Source organism: Cervus canadensis, chromosome 5 (genome assembly GCF_019320065.1).
Source record: "Cervus canadensis isolate Bull #8, Minnesota chromosome 5, ASM1932006v1, whole genome shotgun sequence".
Taxonomy (NCBI): domain Eukaryota; kingdom Metazoa; phylum Chordata; class Mammalia; order Artiodactyla; family Cervidae; genus Cervus; species Cervus canadensis.
The window spans coordinates 36,207,839-36,227,653 of record NC_057390.1 but is presented as its reverse complement, the minus strand read 5'-3'; the positions used below and the strand labels follow the sequence as shown (position 1 = coordinate 36,227,653).

At 36.8% G+C, this 19,815-nt stretch overlaps 1 protein-coding gene across 3 annotated transcripts in view; it reads left to right on the top strand.

Annotated features, from left to right (window-relative positions):
- The window catches only part of RTN4 (reticulon 4), a 69,604-nt gene that overhangs the window by 11,602 nt on the left and 38,187 nt on the right, over positions 1-19,815 (top strand). Inside the window, exons 2-3 of one of the 3 annotated variants that reach the window (XM_043468570.1) lie at positions 6,648-6,704; positions 7,414-9,822. The exons of 1 other annotated variant lie outside the window; for it this stretch is intronic. In XM_043468570.1, the coding sequence (XP_043324505.1) occupies positions 6,648-6,704; positions 7,414-9,822 (2,466 nt within the window). The remainder of the gene's footprint in view (positions 1-6,647; positions 6,705-7,413; positions 9,823-19,815) is intronic. One more of the 3 variants, XM_043468571.1, reaches the window with a different exon arrangement.

Genomic DNA, 19,815 nt, shown 5'->3' with positions numbered 1-19,815 from the left:
CCTTGTTTTATAAGTTAGGTATGATTTTACTGACCAGTTGGTTTTGAAATAAATGTGTCAGGGGAAACACTCAGCATAAGAATGTGTGGATGTTGGTGAGATTGTGATGTGTGCTAAGTTGCTTCAGTCATGTCCGACTCTTTGCGACCCCATGGACTCCCGCCAGACTCCTCTGTCCTTGGGGATTCTCCAGGCAAGAATACTGGAGTGGGTTGCCATGCCCTTCTCCAGAGACTGTGATATAGTGTATATGTTTTTCCAGTTTACCAGTAACAAATTCAAAATTGATAATGCCATTTTTACTTTTTTTGAGAAGTGATTTGCTTAAAAAAAAGAAATCTCTCTAGTGAATTTTAATTTTGAAATTGATTATTGTATGGTAGAAGTAATTAGCATTCAAAGTTTGTAGTCCTGAGGCAGTTAATCTAAACTTACATTCTAGTTTTAGGCTTTGGTAAGGAAAAGAATCTAGCACTAACTAGGGCCTATGTGAGGAATAGATCATTTGGAAATCTTTCATACTGTCATTATAAGTAATTCAGTGATTCTGTTCCTTTTCCTGAGGGTAATAAGGAAATTAGTGTATATCTGATTATAGTTTAAATTTCAAATTTCTAGCTTTGTCATTAACTAAGCTTTGAATAAGTTACTTTGAGTAAGTTACTCTGAGCTTTGGTAAGTAAAAATGCAGAGGATTAACAAAAATAAGGTCAGGTTGAGTATATTTTAGAAAGTTAGTGGGCCTGAACATGGTGAATTTGAGCATTACTAGATGTCAGTATTCAGATGCAGTATTACTAGATGTTAGTATTACTAGATGTATTACTAGATGTCAGTGTTCAGTATGCAGGAGAGGGAAACATGGGTTTGAGTAGGAAGAGGTGTGTTTGGTTGGCGTAGATAACATGTTGAGATGAGTTTGGACAGTTAAATTGGGGCTTGCCTGGTGGCTTACGTAGTAAAGAATCTGCCTACGAGGCAGAAGACCCAGGTTCAGGAAGATCCTTTAGGGAAGGGAATGGCTCCTCACTCCAGTATTCTTGCCTGGAGAGTTCCATTGACAGAGGAGCCTGGTGGGGCTGCAGTCTGTGGGGTCTCAAAGAGTCGAACATGACTGAGTGCCTAACACTTTCACTTTTTCAGCGCAGGCCTTAATATGTCTAAGAGTTTTTGGTATAATTCAATGTATAACCAGGAGCTCGTAAATGTTTTTCGAGCAAGAAGATATACCGAATTGTCCTTTTTGATGGCTGTAGGGGAGAGACTTAATTAGATGAGTTCTAGATTTCCTTTTGCCTATTTAGTGAAAACTTGTTTTTGTTTTTTGAATATGCCATTATGTTTTTACTTAGTTTGGATATAATTAAGTCCCTAACATTCATTATTTCTCTGGCTGTCTGTTCAAATAGTACAAATGAGATTGATGACTAAGGTTTTGGTTTTTTTGTTTGTTTTTTGTTTCTCATTCTTTTTTAACTTTTTTTTAATTGGTGGAAAATTGTTTTACAATATTATGTTGGTTTCTGCCATACAACAATTCAAATCAGCCACAATTATATGTATATCTTCTCCCTACTGAACCTCCCGTCCCCTCGTCCCACCTCTCTGGTTCATCACAGCGCCAAGCTGGGCTCCCTGTGATACACAGCAACTTCTCACCAGTAGTTTTTCACTTAATAGTGTATATATGTCGATGCTACTTTCTCCATTCGTCCCACTCTCTTCTTCCACCTCTTTGTCCACAAATCCGTTTTCTGCATCTGTGTCTCCATTTCTTCCCTGCAGGTAGGTTCATGAATACCATTTTTCTAGTTTCCACATATATGTGTTAATATATGATATTTGTTATTCTCTTTCTGCGGAGAAGGCAATGGCACCCCACTCCAGTACTCTTGCCTGGAAAATCCCATGGACGGAGGAGCCTGGTGGGCTGCAGTCCATGGGGTCGCGAAGAGTCGGACCCGACTGAACGACTTCACTGTCACTTTTCACTTTCATGCATTGGAGAAGGAAATGGCAACCCACTCCAGTGTTCTTGCCTGGAGAATCCCAGGGACGGGGGAGCCTGGTGGGCTGCTGTCTGTGGGGTCACACAGAGTCAGATATGACTGAAGTGACTTAGCAGCTGCAGCAGCATTCTCTTTCTGACTTACTTCCCTCTGTATAATAGGCTGTAGCTTCATCCAGCTCACTAAAAGTAACTCAAAATTCATTCTTTTTAATGGCTGAGTAATATTCCATTGTATACATATACTCTGTCTGCTTTATCCATTTGTCTGTCGATGGACATCTAGGTTGCTTCCATGTCCTGGCTATTGTAGATAGTGCTGCAGTGAACATTAGGGTACACGTGTCTTAGAATTGTGGTTTTCTCAGAGTATATGCCCAAGAGTGGGATTGTTGGGCCATATGATAGATTTATTCCTAGTTTTTAAGGAATCTCCCTGCTGTTCTTCATAATGGCTGTATCATTTTACATTCCCACCAACAGTGCAGGAGGGTTCTCTTTTCTCCACATCCCCTCCAGCATTTATTGTTTGTAGATTTTTTTTGATGATGGGCATTCTGAGTGGTGTGAGGTGATACCTAATTATAATTTTGATATGCATTTTTCCAATAATGAGTGTTGTTGAGCATCTTTTCATGTGTTTATTGGCCATCTGTATATCTTCTATGGAGAAATGTCTGTTTAGGTCTTCTGCCCATTTTTTGATTGGGCTGTTTTTATTTTTCTGATATTGAGCTTTTATATTGTGATTTTTGGAGATTAATCCTTTGTCATTTGCTTCATTTGCACTTATTTTCTCCCATTTTGAGAGTTGTCTTTTAATCTTGTTTATTGTTTCCTTTGCTGTGCAGAAGCATTTAAGTTTAATTAGGTCACACTTGTTTATTTTTATTTCCATTACTGTAGGAGGTGGGTCATAGAGGACCTTGCTGTGATTTATGTCAGGGAATGTATTGCCTATGTTTTCCTCTTAAGAGCTTTATAGTTTCTGGCCTAACATTTAAGTGTTTAATCCGTTCTGAGTGTTTTTTTTGGTGTGTGTATGGTGTTAGGAACTGTTCTAGTTTCATTCTCTTACAGATTGTTGTACAGTTTTCCCAGCACTACTTATTAAAGAGCTGTGTTTTCTCCATTTTATATCCGTGCCTCTTTTGTGAAAGATAAGGTGCCCATAGGCACGTGGGTTTATCTCTGGGCTTTCTATCTTGTTCACTGGGCTATATTTCTGTTTTTGTGTCAATACCATACAGTCTTAATGACTGTAGCTTTGTAGTATAGTTTGAAGTCAGGAAGGTTTATTTCTCCAGCTCTGTTTTCCTTTCTCAAGATTGCTTTGGCTATTCGGGGTCTTTGGTGTTTCCATACAAACTGAAGTGTTTTTGTTCTTCTGTGAAAAATGCTATTGATAGTTTGATAGAGATTACATTGAATCTATAGATTGTTTTACGTAGTATAGATGTTACATTGTGAAGTAGAAGCAGTCAAATATTTTGGATAATTACAAGGTATTTGCTGGGAGACAATTTTTATTGTTTCAGGAGCTCAAACTTAACAGGGCTGATCAACTAGGAATATGTAATTTACAACAATTGCATTTGTGCATAAATACATCCCTCAGAAGATAAAGCTCTTGAGCTTGAGAGACCTTTTTCAAATCCCGGCTCTCTGGTGTCCTAGCAGTGTGACTTAGAGCAAGTTGTTTCTTTTTTCCCCTTCCTTCTCTCACAACTTTTTGAGGTAGTTACTATTATTTGTCTTATTCATATGAGGAAATGAAGCCCAGAAAATCTCAGTAATAACTTTCTCAGAGTTGTACATTTAAGTGATGGATCTGGGATTTGGACCCGGACAGTTTGATCCCATGATTCATAGTGGGCCTTAGTGAGAGTCTGAGCAGCTTTCTTATTCAGGGCCAAATATTAGTGATCTCTTCTGGATTTTTTCCCCTAAGCATTTTAGAAATGGAATACTTGTTTTGTGGCTAATTTTGGATTGAATCTCATTTTACAAATGAGGACTTCAAAAAAAATTTTTTTAGTGACTATTTCAACTCTCAATTTGTAAACTTTCTTACTTGACCAAGTGCCAGAAACATAATTTTTACTGTAAGAGTGATTCTGGATAGCAGTAAGGATATATTTTGAGAAAAAATATATACTGTAAATTTCTGGCACAATTTTAGATATATTTTGCTTTCCCTATAATTTTAACGTAACATGTTTCTAGTTCACTTTCCAAATAGACTGTCTCTCAATTAGTTGGTTTTAACTATGTTGTCTAGAAGAAAAAGACAACCATTTTGTTAGGAATTTGCTACCTTTTATTTAGATGGAGCAGCTGTGTAATTATTTGGTTTTTTTCTTTGACCCCCAAAATCTCAGTTTTGTACAACATTTTAATTCATTATCTTAGCTGAAAGGAATTTTCAAATTGTTATTTTACAAATGAGAAGCTAATTTAACTAAGATTACAGAAGTTATCTTTTAAAAGTGTGTACACTGAAGCAGGAGCATGGATTTTAAACCTAGGCTGTTGTATAATTTAGAGCAAGCTACTAGATTGTCATCTGTAAAAATTCTCATATTTCTCATTGGGTTGATGTGTAGATTAAGTAAGTATGAAAAGTCCTTGGCCTGGCAGTAGGCATGAAATAAATGCTAAGTATTAGTAAAAAATAATGTGTGTGTGTGCATGCTAGGTCGCTTCAGTCACATCTGACTCTTTAGGGACTCCTTAGGGACTGTAGCCCACCAGTCTCCTCTGTCTATGGGATTCTCCAGGCAAGAATACTGGAGTGGGTTGCCATGCCCTCCTCCAGGGGATCTTCCCAACCCAGGGATCAAACTGTGGCCCCTGCATTGCAGGCAGATTCTTTACCGTTGAGCCACCGGGGAAGCCGATGCATGTGTGTATATTTTATAAAATCTCATAAGGCAAAGTGTCTCAATGGTTTGGGTGAGTGGCCTATCCAGCCTGTGGTTTTGGGTTATAGGAGACTTTTAAATGCTTGTCATGGATTTCACCTCACCACCAATCTAAGAAGCATTTATATCTTTTTAAAATTATTTATTTATTTGTTTTGGCTGCGCTGGGTCGTTGTTGGTGTGTGGGGTTTTCTTTAGTTTCGGTGAGTGGGGGCTACTCTCTAGTTGCGGTGCACTGGTTTATCTACTGGCTTCTCTTGTGGAGCATAGGTTCTTGGGCGTGTGGGCTTCACTAGTTGCAGCATGCGGGTTCAGTAGTTGCAGCTCTAAGGCACAGGATCAATAGTTGTGGCACAGAGGCTTAGTTGCTCTGCAGCACGTGGGATAGTCTCAGATCAGGTATTGAACCCGTCTGTGTTGCCTGCGTTGGCAGCCGGATTCTTTACCACTGAGCCACTAGGGAAGCCCTAAGAATCCTTTAGGTATCATACCTAGGATGGATTTGTTTTTAAATTTTATTTGTTTTTAAATTTGAATTCTTTGAGAGGAACACCCTTGGAAGAAAAGTCTTTGTTCATGATAGCCACATCTCTGATTTCTTTTTTTTCCTATTGATCAGGCTTGTCTAGCTTGTCCTTCCCAGTAGACGTGTCCAAATTTATTATGTCCTCTACACAAAAGAAATACCTCCTGTCATCTCTCAAACTATTTCAAATTGTCTTTTGTTAGGGGCCTTTCTCTAGTGTAAACCGCAGATCTTTTGCATAAGATTGCCCGCCAGCAGGTATAAAATGACATTGTACAAGGTTAATATACCAGTATGTAGTGTATTAGTATATGGGCTGCCATAACAAAACACCATAGACTAGGTAACTTAAACAAGGGAACGTTAATTCTTACAGTTCTGAAGACTGGGAAGTCTTAAGACCAAAGTGTGGGCACGTTAGGTTTCATTCAAGGCCTCTTTTCTTAGCATATAGGTTGCTGCCTTCTCACTGTGTGCTCACATGACCTCTTCATGTGACCATGGCCTGACCCTCATGATCTCATGTATTCCTCATTACCTCTGAAAGGCCCCGTTTTCAAACATGACTCACTGGACCTTAGGGCTTCAACATAATGAATTTGTGGGGAAACACAGTTTATAATATACGGCATATGTTGGTTAAGAAAGGGAGCTCTGAAGTCTTAATACTTATGTATTGCCAGAGTCTTTGTTACTTATGTACTGAGTGAATTTCTTAATTTGTCTCTCAGTTTTTTAATCTGTTAAATGGGATATTAACAACACTGTAACAGTAGAATTATAAGGAGTAAAATGAGTTCTTGCATCATGTAAAGCACTTAGAATAACAAATAGAGAATATGCATGATTTTCTGAAAGTGTTCTAGATTGAACATAGACCAATAAAAAAGAAAAGATTAGTGTATTAAAGCCATGATGATTCATGAAGTTTCTTTAACATAAACATGTTATTGCCTCTTGAGAAATGATAGGTTCTATGGATATCATTTAATCAATTTTGTAAATTATAATTTAATCTGAATTAATGGAACTACTAATGGTACTACTTTTTCCTTTCCATCTTGACTTTTTCTCCGTAGATAAAATTTTGTGTAACTTATTACAAACTGAACCCCTTGCTTGCTCCTCTTTAGTCTCCTTTCAGCTCTGTCTTTATTTCTGCTGAGGTTATATTCTATTTGTTTTTCAGATGAGACACTTTTTGCTCTTCCTGCTGCATCTGAGCCTGTGATACACTCCTCTGCAGGCAAGTTCTTTCTGCTAGCCTTTTATCTTCTGTGTATTCTAACTTTAACTTTTTAGTTTTGTTAACTCTATGCTTAGTAGTTTGAATTTACTAAAAATTAGCATGATTCCAAGAATGTTTGTCTACTGACCAAGTTGAAACTTGCATTTTGTATGCTGTATCCAAGAGAGAAATGGGCAGAAAGCTGATTAATAATTGGAAATGTGTAAGGAATTCTTGGACCCTTGATTTATCTTTACTTATTGACTAGTCATTTCCTCCAGATACAGTTTATTTTCTTATAGCTGACAGGCTTTCACAGAAAAGAATGCCAGTCTGTGGCATTTAATTATCCAGTGCCCCTTCCTTCCTGTGCTGTCAGTCAGACTAGACTCTCTTTTCAGATTCTCATTTCTTCCTCTAAGACTAGTAAATAGTAGTTTTCCTCAGTTAATTTTACTTGAGGTTTTTCTCAAAGACTTGATGTCTTTGCATGGCATATAATTGCCTCTATAGCTGTGCACATGTTTTTTGACCATAGCTTTAATTTCTTCAATAATGATTCAGTCTACTTATTATTATTTATAAACTAAATGTTACTAGCATTTTAGTTAACAGTAAGTCTTTACTAACACTATTTTTTTAATCTGTCATAAAACTTGCATTAACTCTGAGCATTAGCATCAGAGCACTGGCATTCTCTAACTTTCCTTTCTGTCCATGGTCACAGAAAAAATTATGGATTTGAAGGAGCAGCCAGGTAACACTGTTTCTGCTGGTCAAGAGGATTTTCCATCTGTCCTGCTTGAAACTGCTGCTTCTCCTCCTTCTTTATCTCCTCTCTCAGCTGCTGCTTTTAAAGAACGTGAATACCTTGGTGATTTACCAGCAGTACTACCCACTGAAGGAACACTTCCAGAAATTTCAAATGAAACTTCTAAAGCATTCTCAGAGAAGGCAAAAAATCCATTAGTAGAGAGAAATGTAACAGAGTTTTCAGAATTGGAATACTCAGAAATGGAATCATCATTCAGTGGCTCTCAAAAAGCAGAACCTGCCATAACAGTAGCAAATCCTAGGGACGAAATAGTTGTGAGGAGTGAAGATAAAGAAGAGGACTTAGTTAGTCGTAACATCCTTCATACTCAGCAGGAGTTATCTACAGTCCTTACGAAATCAGTTAAAGAAGATAGAGTTCTGTCTCCAGAAAAAACAAAGGACAGTTTTAATGAAAAGGGAATTGCAGCAGAAGCTTCTATGAGGGAGGAATATGCAGACTTCAAACCATTTGAGCGAGTATGGGAAGTAAAAGATACTTACAAGCAAGATAGTGATGTTTTGGCTGCTGGAGTTAATATAGAGAGCAAATGGGAAGATAAAGTGGAGAAGAAACGTTTTTCAGATAGCCTTGAACCAACAAGTCATGAAAAAGAGAGTGAAAGCAGTAATGATGACACTTCATTTCCCAGTACACCAGAAGCTATAAAAGGTGGTTCAGGAGCATACATCACGTGTGCTCCCTTTAACCCAACAACAACTGAGAATGTTGCAACAAACATTTTTCCCTTGTTGGAAGATCATACTTCGGAAAATAAGACAGATGAAAAAAAGATAGAAGAAAAAAAGGCACAAATTGTAACAGAGAAGAATGCAAGCGCCAAAACATCAAACCCTTTCCTTATGGCAGCACAGGACTCGAAGACAGATTATGTTACGACGGATCATGTGTCACAGGTGACCGAGGAAGTAGTGGCCAACGTGCCTGAAGGTCTGACCCCAGATTTGGTTCAGGAAGCATGTGAAAGCGAATTGAATGACGCTACTGGTACAAAAATTGCCTTTGAAACAAAAATGGACCTGGTTCAAACTTCAGAAGCTGTGCAGGAGTCACTTTACCCTGCAACACAGCTTTGCCCATCTTTTGAAGAATCTGAAGCTACTCCTTCACCGGTTTTGCCTGACATTGTCATGGAAGCACCATTAAATTCTGTAGTTCCTAGTGCTGGTGCTTCTGCAGCACAGCTCAGTTCATCCCCATTAGAAACTCCTCCTTCAGTTAATTATGAAAGCATAAAGTTTGAGCCTGAAAATCCCCCACCATATGAGGAGGCCATGAATGTCTCACTAAAAAAAGAATCAGGAATGAAGGAAGAAATCACAGAGCCTGAAAGTATCAGTGTAGCTGTTCAGGAAACAGAAGCTCCTTATATATCTATTGCATGTGATTTAATTAAAGAAACAAAGATCTCTACTGAACCAACTCCAGATTTCTCTAGTTATTCAGAAATAGCAGAAGTGGCACAGCCAGTGCCCGAGCATTCTGAGCTAGTTGAAGATTCCTCCCCCGATTCTGAACCAGTTGACTTATTTAGTGATGATTCAATACCTGAAGTTCCACAAAAACAAGATGAAGCTGTAATACTTGTGAAAGAAAATCTCATTGAAATTTCATCTGAGTCAATGACAGGACATGAAAATAAGGGAAAACTCAGTGCTTCACCACCACCTGAGGGAGGAAAACCGTATTTGGAGTCTTTTCAGCCCAGTTTAGGCATCACAAAAGATACCTTAGCCCCTGATGAAGTTTCAGCATTGACCCAAAAGGAGAAAATCCCTTTGCAGATGGAGGAGCTCAGTACTGCAGTTTATTCAAGTGATAGCTTATTTATTGCTCAGGAAGCAAACCTAAGAGAAAGTGAAACATTTTCAGATTCATCTCCAATTGAGATTATAGATGAGTTCCCTACTTTTGTCAGTTCTAAAGCAGATTCTTCTCCTACATTAGCCAGGGAATACACTGACCTAGAAGTATCCCACAAAAGTGAAATTGCTGACATCCAGGATGGAGCTGGGTCATTGGCTTGTGCAGGATTGCCCCATGACCTTTCTTTCAAGAGTATACAACCTAAAGAGGAAGAAGTTCATGTCCCAGATGAGTTCTCCAAAGATAGGGGTGATGTTTCAAAGGTGCCCATACTGCCTCCAGATGTTTCTGCTTTGGCTGCTCAAGCAGAGGTAGGCAGCATAGAAAAACCCAAAGTTCTTGTGAAAGAAGCTGAGAAAAAACTTCCTTCTGATACACAAAAAGAGCGAAGATCACCATCTGCTATATTTTCAGCAGAGCTGAGTAAAACTTCAGGTAATCAATCCATACATTATTTTGTGCTTTCTTGCCAGCTTGTGACTTACGGAACATTCTGCTACCTTTTGTGTAGTATGTTTATAGGGTCTAAATAGATCACATCGGTAAGAATTCTTTTTCCTGGCTCAGTTAAAGGTTTTAGTGCTTTTTTTACCCCCCCCCTTGCACTCATAATTCACTCTTGCTCTTAACTTGCCAATAATTATTTGTTGGTAATTTTTATATTGCACCACAGAACTGGAACAAAATTTTATTAGAATTGACTTCAACATCTATTTCTTTCTTCTCTTTTGTTTTATTGTTTCCTAATAGCATAAAGAGCAAGAGGTATTAAAAATGAAGTATTTTCAGATATATTTACTTTTGTTTTCCCAGCAATATCTTCATTTTAAAATCTTAAGGAAAGAACATTTCTGTTACTTATCTCTACTACTACAATATAATGCAGTAATTCCAGTAATAGGTGTAAAGTTAAGCATATTGAGTATTAGACATTTTGTTGAAGTGTACATTGAAGTATGCTATTATTAATTCTCCTGTAAAGTACTAATTCTCATTTTTTTGACTCCACATTTCCCACATACCTGATTTGTGTAATTTGTGCATTTGTTTTTATTTAGCATCCTAATTTAAATGTGTTTTCTATAAAAATATGTAGTGATTACTGTGAATTTACTGAATACACGTAGGCATTGGAGATAGGTAGTACTGGTGGCAGAGACCAGTTTACAGTTTGTTGCTATAATCAAAGAAAGGGGAGATCATGAACATTAAGGCAATGGGATGGGCACAGAGACGTAATAGTGTTTGATTGGAATCGGACATGAAGATAACGGGAGGAGTTAAAGCTTACTCTGGGGAACCCGGGTTCCTTTTATGTTCAGATACGTGGATGGCAGTATGGGAAACTGAGTTGGAAACATGAGAAAATAAAGTGGGTTTAATGGGAGAAAATACTCAGTTTTTGTTTTTTTTTAAGAGTGCTCAGTGTTTATTAGACATAGCAGTATATATTATCTGTAGATTATTCATGTGCAAGGCAGGTGCTGTTTTAAAGTGTTTTTTAATTGGAGTCTAATTGCTTTACAGTGTTCTGTTAGTTTCTGCTGTGAATCAGCTGTGTGTATAATATATTGCCTCCCTCCCGCCCACCCCTATACCACCCCTCTAGGTCATCAGAGCATGGAGCTGAGCTCCTCATGGTGTCTAGTAGCTTCCCATTAGCTGTCTGTTTTACACATTACCATGTGTGTATATATATACAGATAGACCAGTGTATATCTGGCTACTCTCTCAGTTCGTCCCACCCTCTCCTTCCCATACTGTGTCCGCAAGTCTGTTCTCTGACTGCAGCTCTGTTCCTGCCCTGCAAATAGGTTCATCAGTACCATTTTTCTAGATTCCTTATATATGTTTTTCTCTTTCTGACATACTTCACTCTGCGTGTCAGACTCTGGGTTCATCCACGTCACCAGATGACCAGTAAAAATTCAGTTCTGAGAATGTTGTAATTAAGGTACCTATGTGACATCCAAGAATGAGAGATATTATAAATAGGAAGCTCTTGAGAGAGCCCTTAACTGTATGCATGTATTTACTGTGGACTCGAGGCAGTAGTTAAATCCCCAGACATTAACTACAGGGAAGGGTTACAGGTGGAAGAATTGATCAACAGTATCAAATTCTGGAGAGGCTTAGTTAAGAATTGAGAATTTGTCAGAAGGAAGGGAGTTGTAATGGTCATCTCTATTCTCAGAGGGCTAATGATTTTCTGCATCCTTGTTTGTGCTCTAGTTTTTGTTTGTTTTTTTTTTAATTTCTGTGTCTTAGTACTGAATATACTTTTAAACATGAAAACATTAATCAGTGTTAAATAATAAAACTTGCTCAGATAATTTATTATTTCCAATTTGTTCCCCTTGTTTTCTTAAAATGACATTTATAGGCAGGATTCAATTTTAATTGGGGGGGGGAGACTGATTTTAATCAGCAAAGGAGATGAATAAAATGTGATGCAGACTTTGATGCCTTGTTGCTATTTTTAGATAAAATTAATTCAAAATGTATTTTTTTGCTTTGTTTTTTGTTTTTTATATTTATTGGGATATAGATATAAACACTATTGTATTAGTTTCAGGTTGTACAGTAAAGTGAATCTGTTCTATATATCATATATCCTCTCTTTTTTAGGTTCTTTTCCCATGTAGGCCATTATAGCATATTGAGTAGAGTTCCCTGTGCTATACATTAGGTCCTTATTAGTTATCTATTTTATATATAGTAGTGTGTAAATGTTAATCTCAATCTTCCAATTTATCCTTCCCCTTTCCTAACTGGCCCCACCCCCACACAACCACATGTTTATTTTCTACATCTGAGACTATTTCAGTTTTGTAAATAAGTTTATTTGTACACTTTTTTTTTAGATTCAACATAAAAGTGGTATCATATGATATTTGTCTTTCTCTGTCTGACTTCACTCAGTATGACAAAGAGTACAGTGTGGAAAAGGGAGAAAAAGAGTCATTTATAGTGGAGAAGCCTGAAATACTACTTACCTCAGCCAGGTGACCAGGGCTAACATCCACAGTGATAAGCTGTGTTGATAGTCTGTACTCAAATAGAGGGACATCCTACAAAATAATCTGGCTAGTACTTCTCAGAACTGTCAAGGTCATCAGAAACAATGAAGTCTGAGAAACTAAGGAGACATGATGATTAAATGTAATGTGATACCCTGGATGGAATGGTAGGACAAAAAGAGGACATTATGTGAAAACTAAGAAAACCCAAATAAAATATGGACTTTAGTTAATAAAAATGTATCACTATTGACTCATTATATATGACAAGTGTACCATAGTAATATAATAAGGAACTGAGTACAGGGTATATGCTAACTCTCTAATATTCTTGTGATTTTTCTGTTAATCCAAAAGAATTGTAAAATAAAAAAGTTTATTAAATGTTCTTTTTAAAAAGGCCTAGAAATTACCTGGCATATTTAGGCATTCAACAAGTGGTAGCTGACATTTTGAAATATAAAGGAAACATTTTTTTTGTTTTAATTTGAATTTTTTTGATTACTTATGAGTCTGGACCATTTTTTAAAGCTTCTCTTTGCTTTTTATATTCCTGTCCTTTATCTGGTTCAGTCAAGGTGTATTCTTTTTACTTTTTTGGCCATACCACATGACTTGTGGGATCTTAGTTCCCTGACCAGGGATTAAACACGGCCCACTGTGGTAAAAACATTGAGTCTTAACCACTGGACAACCAGGGATTCCCTCAGAGTATATACTTCATCATGAAATGGAAATACTGGTCTCTCAGTTCATAATTATGAACGTTCATTATGTTATTTTTTGCTTCACTGTACTTCATTATTTAGAGGCTGAACATTTCATATATGTTCTTTATTTTTAAAAAAGATTTGTGGCTAAAGATTTATGCTTTTGGTACCTTGGTGGTTTTCATTTTTTGCTCAAGATATATTATGATTATCACTGGCATTTTAATTTTTCACTTTCCACTTATTTTAAATATAAACATCTAAATTAAAATATTTTAATAATTGCTTAAATTTATACTACTAAATTTAGACCCATATAGTGAAACTTCTGAATAGTTAACTGATAGCACTAGCAGATGACAATTGAAATGTTTTTCTCAGATGAATGGAAGTCTCAGTTTGGCATACAGTGACAGTTCAGGGATATAAATGTATAATGATTGGAAGATCATTAACAGTACGAAGGGCACATTTGCTACCTTGGGATATTAGGAATGGCTTCACAAAGAGATGCTACTTTAAAAGTTAGAGTTAGCAAATGTGAATAAACATATAGACTTATTCATTTATATAAATATGATAAAAGTTTTCCAGATCCTGTTTTGATATTTTGGGGGTAATGTGTGGGTATTATGGTCAGTATGTAGAAACTTACTCACTCAAAGCTAGGGACAGATGAATTTGCAAACTGGCCATGAGGGACTCAGTGAAAAGAAACATCAGGTTTATTCAGAACTAAAATGAAAAACCAATCAGTTAAAAGAGGGTTTATTACACTTTAGGTGCTAAATTTCCTGTGACTGGAATTAAGCTGAATTTTTAGAAACCTATGGTATCACTTGAGTTTTTAAGATAATTGCTTTTTTAAAAACAACTTTCATTTGGGAGTAATTTCAAACTTAATTGCAAAAATAAAAGTACAAAGAATATCTTACACTTTTCATCTAAATTTACCTACTAACATTTCCCTATTGGCTTTATTATTTATGATCTCTTTTGATAAATAGACAATGGATACATAAATACATCCTTTTTTCCAGAGCCCATGAGATAAGTTCTGTACATTCTGTGTTACCCCTAAATACTTCAAAAAGGGATATTCTCTTACATAACCTCAGTACAGCTATTAACTTTGTAAATTTACATTGATAACAGTACTTTTTTCTAATCCACCATTCATATTCCAGTTGTTAGTTGACCTAGTGTCCTCTATTGCAAGGTTCAGTCTAGAGCCAAGTTTTATATTTAGTTGTTATGTTGCCTTTGTTTCCTTTAATCTGCAGCATATCCAGTCTTTCTCTCTTATGACTAACACTTTTGAAGAACACAGGCCCTTTCCCTTCTCTCTTTTTAGTAGAAAATTCCTTGGGTTTTTTTTTTTTTTTTTTGCATTTGTGTAATGTTTGTTAGTGATTAAATTGAGGTTATGATTCATGGCCAAAATGAAGATGATGTAGTGCCCGTCTCATGATGTCAATCTGGTGGTACCTACTATCCATCAGTCCTTCATTGATGAGGTTAATTTAGGGGTTCCTGATTTTCTTATATAGTTATTGTCCTTCGTGACAGCTGATGGGTGACAATGCAAATATCCTGCCCTTTATTAAAATTCTTTCCCTAGATTTAGTGACTATTGATGAATCTTGATTGATTTATTCTTTACCACTAAATTTGCAAAAGATGATTTTCCAGTTCTAAAACTTCCTCCACATTTGTCAATCAACTCTGGCGTTTTACTTTTAGCAAGAAATCTCTTTTTCCATTAATTGGCTAATTAACTATCAGTGTGGATCCATGAATTTCTCTTTTCCCCTAATAGTTTACAAATCATTACCATACTTAAATTATTTTGGTTATAAATTGCCCCAGATTTGAAGGGCTCCCCTTCGAGTTGGCTCAGTGACATGCAGCTATCCTTTTGAGTGAAGAGGGAAACACTTCCTACTTTCTAACATAATGAAATGTTGTAGGCTCATCTTTTGCCCACTTTGTCCCAGCCACAAAGTCAACAGTTTCTCCAAGGGTCCCTGATTCCTTTCAGTGATCAAGAGCTGGATGCAAAGTACGAAGAGTTGTACTTGGCTCCTGTGGGATCTGTGCATTTTAGCCCTTTCAGTGGACAGAGGGAGGAAATACTTGTATACGCACATATGAATAAACATAAGTACATCCATGTATTTATGAAGTCATGAGTTTATATATACTTCCAGATCCAAAACATTCCTAGAGTACTGTTTCTTGCTTCCCTCATTTCACATTTGTATTTTCCCTCAGATGGTAGAGAATCTGATTGTAATGCAGGAGACACGGGTTCGATCCCTGGGTCGGGAAGATCCCCTGGAGAAGGGGAATGGCTTTCCCACTCCAGTATTCTTGCCTGGAGAATTCCATGGACAGAGAAGCTTGGCAAGCTACAGTCCTTGGGGTTGCAGAGAGCTGGACACGACTGAGTGACTAACACTTTTCTATAGAGAGAACCTGACTCCTCACACTTATTAATTTGTTTAATCCTTGCATACATCTAAAATAGTCTTAGAATGTTTTATAATATCATTATAATAAAATAATGAAGAGGATTATTTTTCAAACCGACCTGCCTCAGCCCTGCCCAGTTACTTGGATTGGTTTTATTTTGCCTTTTCCTTCCACTTTCCCCCACTCCAGTGTGGTTATACTACTCTTGTGAAATAAAGTTAGATTTGTTTAAGTTCGCTTTCACTTTTAGGTTTTCTTCCTGCTTGGGATGTTTTTAAACTAAGTATTTTGAACGGCCAAGAAAAGCCAAATTATTTGCATTTTACCTGGAAAGGAAGGACTACCATTTATGGGAAATCTTTTAAGTACCAAGAACTTTCACATAAGTCATCTCATTTAGTCTTCACCATAATCTGAAAGAGGTAATCACTTAAGGGGTGAAAAAACCTAAGTCCAGGAATGTTAAGAAACTTTTCCAAGGTTGAATAGCAAATTAGGTATAGCGAACACAATACTTTTTGAGCTTCTACTGTGTTTCAGACATTGGGCTAACTTTTTGCAAAATAATTTTTTATTGAAGTATAGTTGATTTACAATGTGTTAGCTTCAAGTGTACAAAAAAGGGAATCAGTTATGCATATACCCACTCTCTTATAGATTCTTTTCCCATATAGGTCTTTATAGAATGTTGAGTAGAGTTCATTGTGCTATACTATTGGTCATTATTATGTATTTTATATGTAGTAGTATGTATATGTCAATTCCAGTCTCAATTTATTCCTTCCTCCTGGTAACCATAAGTTTGTTTTCTATATGTCTGACTCTATTTCTGTTTTGTAAATAAGTTCATTTGTACCTTTTTTTAAAAAAAAAAAAGATTCCGCATATAATCAATATGGGGCTTCCCATGTGTCGCTAGTGGTAAAGAACCTGCCTGCCAGTGCAGGAGATGTGAGAGGTGTGGGTTTGATCCCTGGGTGGGGAAGATCCCCTGGAGGGAGGGCGTGGTAACCCACTCCAGTATTCTTGCCTGGAGAATCATGGACAGAGGAGCCTGGCGGGCTACAGTCCCTAGGATCTCACAGAGTTGGACGCAACTGAAGTGACTTAGCACGCAAGCACATAAGCAGTATATGATATTTGTCTTTCTCTGGCTTACTTCACTCAGTATGACGATCTCTAGATCCATCCGTGTTGCTGCAACTGGCATTATTTCATTCTTTTTTGTGGCTGAGTAATATTCCATTGTATATATGTACCATATCATCTTTATCCACTCTGTTGACGGTCATTTAGGTTGCCTCCATGTATGACTGCTGTAAATAGTGCTGCAATGAACATGGTGGTGCATGTGTCCTTTTGAATTATGGTTTTCTCAGGGTATTTGCCCAGTAGTGGGATTGCTGGGTCATATGGTAGTTCCATTTTTAGATTTTTAAGGAACCACCATACTGTTCTCCATAATGGTTGTACCAATTTACATTCCCACTAACACTGTAGGAGGGTTCCCTTTTCTCCACACTCTCTCCAGCATTTATTGTTTGTAGATTTTTTGTTTTTTAATGATGGCAATTCTTACTGGTGTGAGGTGATATTGTAGTTTTGACTTGTATCTTTCTAATTATCGATGTTGAACATCTTTTCATGTGTTTGTTGACCATCTTTACATCGTCTTTGGAGAAATGTCTGTTTAGTTCTCCCCATTTTTGGATTGGGATGTTTGTTTTTTTGATATTGAGCTGCATGAGCTGTTTGTATGTTTTGGAGATTAATCCCTTGTCAGGACTTGTACTAATTTTTTCCCTTCTAATAGCAAGAAAACCCATTGCTCTGTGGATTACCAACAATTAATATTTATTAATATTTTTATCAAAAATTGATAGCTAATGACTTACACATTATACAAAGTTCAAAAAGTACAATTACAGTAAGTCTTTTCCCTGTCTTAACCAGCTGCCTAGTGTACCTTCCTAGAGTCATTTACTAGCACTTGCTTCTTAAGTATCCTTCCAGACATTGTGTACCTGGCTTTTTTTTTTTTAAATCTTTAGTAGTTTGACAGGTTAAAGTAACTATCTTGCTGTGTTGATCTTTGATTATTAGTGAAGGTGAATGTGTTCCACATATTTATCGATTATTTGTATTTCTTGTATGAAGTGCCTGATCATCTCCTTGGCCCAATTTAAAATTTAGAATCACCTTTTTCTGATTTTGAGAGTTCTTTGTATACAGTACAAAGATGCAAATTTTTGTCATTTTATAGTTTTCCCTTAGTTTTCTAAATTTTATTTTACTTTACATTTTAGTGGATATTTTCAGTTTTCACATGGGAATATTAACCTTTATAAATATATAACCTTTATAAATATTCCCGTATGAAATCTGAAAATATCCACTAAAATTTTAAGTTGGAAAAAAAAAAAAAAAAATTTAAGTTGGGCCAAGGGGATGATCAGGCACTTCATACAAGAAATACAGATAATTAATAAATATGTGGAACACGTTCACCTTCACTAATACTCTTGCCTGGTAAATCCCATGGACGAAGGAGCCTGGTAGGCTGCAGTCCATGGGGTCGCTAAGAGTCGGACACGACTGAGCGACTTCACTTTCATTTTTATTTTTCACTTTCATGCATTGGAGAAGGAAATGGCAACCCACTCCAGTATTCTTGTCTGGAGAATCCCAGGGATGGGGGAGCCTGGTGGGCTGCCATCTGTGGGGTCACACAGAGTCGGACATGACTGAAGTGACTTAGTAGTAGCAGTAGTTAGTTTATTTACTAATTTATAGCTTCATTTTTATGTTTGGACTTCTCTGGTGGCTCAGACGATAAAGTGTCTGCCTGCAATGCGGGAGACCTGGGTTCGATCCCTGGGTCGGGAAGATCCCCTGGAGAAGGAAATGGCAACCCACTCCAGTACTCTTGCCTGGAAAATTCCATGGACTGAGGAACTTGGTAGGCTACAGTCCATGGGGTTGCAAAGAGTCAGACACAATTGAGCGACTTCACTTTTCTTTCTTTATTCTGATCTGTTCGAAAGTGATTTTGAATTCTGGTTAGAGATCGTTTTATTCCACATGTTTTTTGGTGTTGGAGTTATTTTCCTTTTTCCATGGTACTCTGATCTAGTTCCTGACTGCCAGTCAATCCTGGGAAAGAGCTGGGAAATTGAGTAGTTTTTGCCAGATTGCATGTCTTGGGTTGGACAGTCAACTGTACTGTGGGTGTTGGTGCCATCTAGTGTTGGAGACAGAAAAGGGTATCTGTGGAATCTTCTGTCATCCACCGTATTCAGCTGGGCAAGAGGAGTTTAGTGAGTTGTGCATGTTTGCTTCACACTAAGAAATGACTTTGAAAATGACTTTATATATAAGAGGATTTTGAATTCAGGGACAACCTATTGAATCAAACCAAATGGTTGAACCATGCTATGATAAACATTATGAAGTGACCTTGAAGATTCCCCCAAACATGTATTTAGCGAAAACTAAAAGTTTTCAAAGATTTGTTCAAAACCTAATGACTATTTAATTCCAAATTTTAAAATGCTTTGGATCTTTTGTAATATCTGTCTATTTTGGGTTATAATATAAGAAATAAACATTTATTTAGTTCTCATTGAATAGTATCACTTTCAATTTCTTTATGGTTTGTAGTATTCATTTTTAGCAGCTTATATGAAATTGTTTATGGACCTTAGAATGTTCATTATTTTTTGGTTATTTTTAGCTTGTTCATTTTCTAGAATACAGTCTTTGTTCATGTCTTAGGTTCAATTCAGTAATTAATGCTGAAGTGCTATAATTTAGTCCATAGAGGGCATTATATTACAGCGTATGGTGTTAAGCATTATAATTTAATCCCTTTCAGTAATGGGACATATGTTTAGTTTCATACTTTGGTAGAGCTCAAAATAAATTTTGAAGTAAGTTTAAAACTACTCTGTAACTATAATTTTTTTATTACAAATTCCTGTTGTCCATTGCTGGAAAGTAGAAGTAATTTTTTTAGTTATCAAGAATTGTATACTAGCAACTGCCAATTTAGAGAGTAGCACTTCAACCCAAATGATCCCTTCTTTCTCACCTTATTTGCCTTCATCTCTAAACATCCCAAAGCAAACAAAGCAAAACAAAAACTTGAGTTTTTCTGGGGTTCAGAATTAGAGGAAGGAAAGACATGGGAAAGGAGGAATATCTTTCAGGAGGTGGCCTGGGAG